The 6,635-nt window shown below is 36.1% G+C and overlaps 1 protein-coding gene across 1 annotated transcript in view; it reads left to right on the forward strand.

Moving 5' to 3' along the window:
- Window positions 1-1,121, forward strand: part of LOC109826075 (endoribonuclease Dicer homolog 3a) — a 56,776-nt gene extending 55,655 nt beyond the window's left edge. Inside the window, exons 24-25 of the mRNA XM_020393040.1 lie at window positions 419-530; window positions 780-1,121. Of these exons, the coding sequence (XP_020248629.1) occupies window positions 419-530; window positions 780-963 (296 nt within the window). The 3' untranslated portion in view covers window positions 964-1,121. The remainder of the gene's footprint in view (window positions 1-418; window positions 531-779) is intronic.

Genomic DNA, 6,635 nt, shown 5'->3' on the forward strand with positions numbered 1-6,635 from the left:
TTGATGGGTTTCACAATTTAAAGGCATCTTGAACTTGTACCATTCATTGGTAAAAGTGTCGTGAAGTTTGAAATTAGTTGTCAGTCAAGCACAATCATGGCGTTACCTGTAGAAAGGTTACAGTGAATAAATAGCAAAAAGTATTATTATCCTTCCTTCAATCTAACCTCAAAAAACTATTGCATACATCTACTTTATTCAAATCCAGCATAATGGCCATAGTTCTATGATGAGAGATTTAATTGTTTTTACTGGCTACTCTAGTTTGGTGATGTGATAGTGTAAACAAGTAGTTTTAAATAGCTCTAGTTGCTTCACAGAATCACATTTTCTTTTCCTCGTTGGCAATGTAGTCACATGCTGCAGAAAGTTCATTTTATTAAAAAAAATAGAGTTCATTGAACTTGCTGTTGTTCAGTGGTTTTGTCAGTGAATATGAAGAAAGGGGGGCCTCGAACTGCACTAAATGAGCTTTGTCAAAAATCACAGTGGCCAAGGGCTCGGTTTGAATCAGAAAGTTGCAAGCTCAGGTTAAATCTTCATCTAGTTCTGTGTTTGCTCTTTCATTGGTAGATTCATATTGAGTATAAAACTGCAAAATGTTGCGAAATAAATAACGTCCTAAACATTGTATTTGGTTCGCCTTTTATCAGTCATGTGAGTTGCTTAGTCTCAAACTCTTGTGATGTTTGAGTAAATGATAAGCAATAGCATGCTGCATGGTTTCTCAACTTTGGTAATTTTTTTATCCTGTCTGAAATGAACTCAATCATGCGCAGTGCTGGAGAGAAGAATGGGCACCTACATTTTGTCTCGATCATTAAGCTGCATATACCGAATTGCCCTTGTATCAGTCTGAAAGGAGAAATGCGCCCAGATAAAAAGGCTTCCCAAGATTCAGCTGCAATTATCATGCTTTATGAGCTCCAGAAACAAGGCAGATGCTGCTTGAAGGAAGTGTGACTGATCCCCAGGGCTAGATGCTCAGATTGGGGCTTTGTGGATGTTATTTATGTGAAATACATTTGATTATTTATGTGGATCTCATTGATTGCTCTATAAGCACATTTACAATGCAAGGACTCTTGCTTAGTGCAAGTTCAATTGGTTGTTGCTCGTTATGTTTACTGTTTGATTATGGTTCTCTTGTAAAAATCACTGCGTTGCTGCATCCTGCAAAAAATTCAAATCTCAAACATTTTCCACTAAATCTAGTGTTAGGAAATTATGAAAGTTACTATGGACTTAAGTTACACCTAACTACAACCCAGAGGGCCTCTCAACGGAGTCAAAACAGCGAGATGGCGTGTTTTTTCACTCCAATGGAGTGTCAAATCTCTAGCTAAAATAGCGGGATGTTACAGTATTTGTGTTAGAAATGGTGTAATACTGTAGCATTGGTGCAACCATTTTTTTTGCTTTTGTTATTTATCCATCTATTAATAATATATATTATTTTATATTAACTGTTATAATGAAATTAGAGTATAAAATAATTATTAAAATAAAATTCAACAATGAAAAAGATAGATAATTTAATCCAAACACTTAAAATTTCATAATACTAGAACCAAATGAAGAAATAAGAAAAACTACACCAAAAAAATTAATAAAATACAACATAAACATTAGGACATAAAAATTAACACTAATTGCAATACATTAAAATTAAAGAAAAATAGAACATTGAACATAAGCTAAAACAACATTTCAGTATTCTGGGAAATTATCATCAGAAGGATGAAAGATGCTCGAAATCGGTACAAGAAACTCGTGTAGTTTTGGATGAGTTACTTGTGTCAAATCTTTCAGTAAAATTAAAATTTCTTCTCGTAATTCATCCACGTCCACTTTTTTGCCGCAGTTTGAGCTCGTAACATTTGGATTTCATAATTTAATTGTCTATCAACATTATTTTTTTCCATCATTGCAACAATTTTTTGATTCTCTTCTTTCATATACTCCATAAACTTAGAACTTTCTTCATCATTTCTCTTTTTAAATTTTGCTTTCTGTACCCCTATTGGTCTTTCAATTGAAGTACCACCAAAATCATTGTCATTCATATTAAAACCGAATGAAGCCAATCCAGGAGATGCTGGTGCGGGAGACTCTGAAGTGGGAGAGTACTCTGAATGTGATGATGCAAAGTTACCATGTTGCATACGTCCCACTTGAATTTCAGCATTAACATCTGCAAATTTTTCGATATCTTTCAAGATGGGCCATACATGATCGAATTTGAATCTCTTCTTATCATTCTTATCCTGAGCAAACAACACTTTAGCCCGATTGAAATGCAAATGTAATGCCTTTTATTTTTTTTTGCTTGCAAGTGTGATGTTTTCTTTTGTGATGTTAAATGTAATCTTTAGTTGAATATATGAAAGTGGTATTTTAATTTGATTTAGCCTTTAATTTTTATATTTTTATTTTATTTATAAAATATATTATTATAATTAATATATGTAATGTATTATATAATTATATAATTTGTTAAATATTTTAAATAGATAAAAATGTTAAAAGATAAGAATAATAACAAGAATATTCTTTTCGGTACAACATTTGGTGTAATGGGTTGGAGATGAAATAGTGATTTGGTATAAAAATTACACAAGTTGGTGTAAAAACTACACCTTTTTATGTTTTTCGGTTGGAGATGCTCTGAGAATGAAAAACCCCCCGTCTCTGCATATGTGTGCATGCTTGACTGGTTGGACGCAAGAGCTCATTGATGCGTCAGTTAGAGAAAAATTAGTCAAGCGAACAACTTCATGCTAGTTTTCTTTTTCATCAGGTTACTTTTCAGGTTGATCATGTCAAATTTAGGTCTCTCTCTCACAATTGTATATGCAACTAAATCAGGACGGAGATAATCATACACGTTTCCATAATGGGCTTTTCCTAGTGGAAATCCACTACCAACATGAAAGCGACTTCCACGGCTCTGAATCAAGCGAAGAAAACGGGAGAAGCTTTTTAGCTTGTTTTCTTTATTTCGTTTTTTTTTAATGTTTTCTTTTGTGACATGAAGTTGGTTGTTGGATTAATTAGGATTTTGTAGCACTAACTTTTTTTATATTCTTTAATTTCTGTGTAGGCTTATGTAGCTTTAATTTGATAATGAGTGAGAAGGAGGAGCGCATTTAACTCTTTCTCTCTCCATGTGATTTCCCCCACTTTTCTTTGAGAACTTAACCAGGCTATCAAAAAGGACTGGTGGGCGTCTCTCCTTCTTCTGCCTTTTATTTATTTTGTCTTCTAGCAAAGTAAGCAAACCCCTGTAGTCAAATCTTTTAATCAGCGGTGATATTTATACGCCAAGATACAATGGATGAAGAAGCAATGAGCTCTGGAAACCACTAAACCTGGTCCTAGTAGTTCTGAAATATCTAGATGAGCCTCTAAATCCCACTAAAATTTCGTCCAGATGCGTTTTGAACATGGACAATATGATAAATGTATGGATTTAGATATTCTTCAATTAGATGGTAATTGGAGAGTTCTCAATTTCTCTAATTATTACCGTACATTCCGAATTTGATGGATGAGATTAGGCCACGTAGGATTCTACTATTGTGATAGTGGTTTCTGAAAAATGATGATTTTCAAGATCATAATAGTTTATCTTGTGACCTGCATCGTCTCTTGAATTTGAAATGTATGGCAATCGAGGAATTCAAGACTTCCCAATTACTTTCTAATTAGAGAGGATCAGAATCCTGCACGCATAATCTTCATTATGAAATAAAGTTAGAACTTGAAAACAATTAAACAAACACAATTTACACGCGACAATGAATAATTAAGAAAATCACACAAGACTTTAATATGGAAAACGCTCGTTAGGAGAAAAAAAACCTGAGGATCAAAATTAACCTACTATCGCTAATGAAGTTTTACTTTTTTGGACAGACAAAGACTATGAAACTTTCTAAATTCTCACACCACTCCTGAACCCGGTTACACCATCTTGTACCCCTAGATTATAAGAACAATCTCTCTCAACTAACCCTCCCCCCTTAGAGTGAGTGTCTTATTCCTGCTTGCTCACGAAGCTAACTTGGTTTCTATTAAAACTCCTAGGATGGGACCTAGTATTAATCTTCAACTCCGGCTGTGACTTGGATTTTAAGTCAATACCTAATAGTTTCATGAGAAGGCAATGTGTATGAGAACTGCAAATTTTATTGTAGAAAATATGCTTTAAATGCAAATCGAGAGTTTGGCTGAAAAACAAGTTGGGTGAAAGCTACACAAGTCTATCGTATGAGAAAAATACGGGCGTAGATGGCTTTGGTTTCTAAATTTTAGAAAGATTTTTGGGTTATTGGCACATTTACCCCTTAAATTATTAATATTTATAAGCCTAGCCCAAAACATTGGCCTACCCCCATCAAATTATAAACATTAAACAAATAAACCTAGACAGTGTGAGAGTTTCACGCACCAATCGCCCTCCGCTCTAAATCTCCTATAATTCTCTCTCGTCTCCTCTGAATCAAAAACTAGCTTCTCGATGCTTCGGCAGGCGTTCCCTTTGCCTCTTCAACCATAAGTTTGCCAGGAAAGATGTTTGCCAACAAAGAAATCAGCAACCCTGCATAAAATTCCCATTAAATTGGGGATTATAGCCCTAATTACTACGTACTTTTACTATTAGAGCTACTCCTAGCCGGATATTCTACCGCCGTACGACGAGGGTGAGCACTTCTAGCCCAAAATACCGTAGAAGAGGCTTTCTCGCAATGCCAGCGATTGAATTTTTGCGTTGGGTCAAGTTTCAGCTTGGGACACTGTGCAAGTGGGAAACGAGGATAATTTGGGGACATTAACTAACAAGGATAATTTGATCATTTGAAAAATAAAAAATAAAAATTAACATAACTAAAAAGGGATAGGGTGATGCTACAAGGATGCACTGTTCATGATGATGCACTGTTCATGAACAGTGCATCATGGGACAGGGAGCCGACACCTCACCTGTCCCATGTAGGGTCTCATCTTTTTTGGATCCCTAAGGGATTTTTCTTTTGCAAATGTTAATATTTGGAGGATAGTTTTGTAAATATTGATGATTTAAGGGCTAATAAATATGCCAGTAACCTTAGATTCTTTTGATGAGATCGATGAAACTACTTTTTAACTTTTTACAATTTTATAGAGATCACAACTTTTGCTCCCATCATATTAAACTAGTGTGCACCCCGTGCAAAGCACGGTCTCCATTTTTTTAATTCTGCTATAGTAATTATGTATTTAAATACAGTTTTGTAAGTACTACATTAACATTTTTTAAATGTTACAGTATCCCGTCTGAGCTTCAGTAATAATGCTACAGTAATATTTTTAAAACGCTACGGTTACAGCCTTTGATACAGTGATAATGCTATAGTAATTTACTGTAGCATGAATAGCACATTTTTTGTCCTCCTATATGTGCTACAGTAATTTGCTGTAACATTTACTATAACATGAATAGTAAATCTTGGATCCTCCCATTATTATAAAGGAATGGATGCATCAATTTCTTCTATAAACTTCTAAGCCTATTTTTCTTTCGTAATTATCATGTTCGAAACTATTCACCGGAAAAAGAAAAAAAAAACTTGTCTTATCTGTATCTGCAGCTATGTTTCCACACAACCTTGCACACAACCGAAAATTCAATAGGCACATATGCTTGTCTTGTGGTCTATATAATTCAGTTACTCGACTTAAAGAGTTTGTTGCTTTATTAGTAGGAGATGGTTTCTGGGAGGAGTTTTTTTGAAAAACCTCTTTTTTACGAAATAACTAGCAAAACCGATCGTTTTACTAATTATTTAGCAAAAACGACCTCTTTTTGGCCAACATGCCACAAAAATGTCGGTTTTAAAAAACAACTGATTCTAAACATACGGGACTACTAGTCCCGTATGTTTAGTCGTTATTAATTGGCGACTAATCACGCGACAAAAATCTACGGGACTACTAGTCCCGTAGATTTTAGTCCTACTTAAGTCCACCAAAAGCAACTGAGAGTAAATCTCCCTACCAATTTCCTGAAATCCTACCGGTTCCCAACCAAACTATTCCAAACCGACAAGAATCTCTCCTCCATAGCATTTCTAGCCTTGTTCACCGTCCCAAAAGGATCAATCGTCGCCAAAAAGAAACCTTCAGCAATCTGAAAGGGATTCCGAGGCAAGAAATGAGCAGATTGAGCTAGAAAAGGATGGACTTGATGACGAACCCAACAATTAAGAGCAGGAGCGACGGGACCTCTGGTGTTTCATCTCTTGGAACAGCGGTCGATTGACCAGCTGGCGCCAGCGAGGGAGGCGAGAGTTGCAATGACGGGTCATGCCGTGATTCTTGGAGGATCCTGCTGCGGCGGTCTCGAGACTGGTGGAGGCGGAGGAGAGAGGAAGGGGAAGGGGGAGGGGGTTGAGGGAGAGGGCTTTGATGAGCTCAGAGGAACCTAGGTTTTCCTTGTCCTCCTTCTTCTTCTTCTTCTGGGGTTTCGAAGGAGTCCAGGGCATCGAAGAAGAGATCGGAGCTGGGGTCAGTTACATCCATACAAAGAAGAGAGAGAGAGAGAGAGAGAGAGAGAGAGAGAGAGAGAGAGAGAGAGAGAGAGAGAGAGAGAG

Source organism: Asparagus officinalis, chromosome 10 (assembly GCF_001876935.1).
Source record: "Asparagus officinalis chromosome 10, Aspof.V1, whole genome shotgun sequence".
Taxonomy (NCBI): Eukaryota; Viridiplantae; Streptophyta; class Magnoliopsida; order Asparagales; family Asparagaceae; genus Asparagus; species Asparagus officinalis.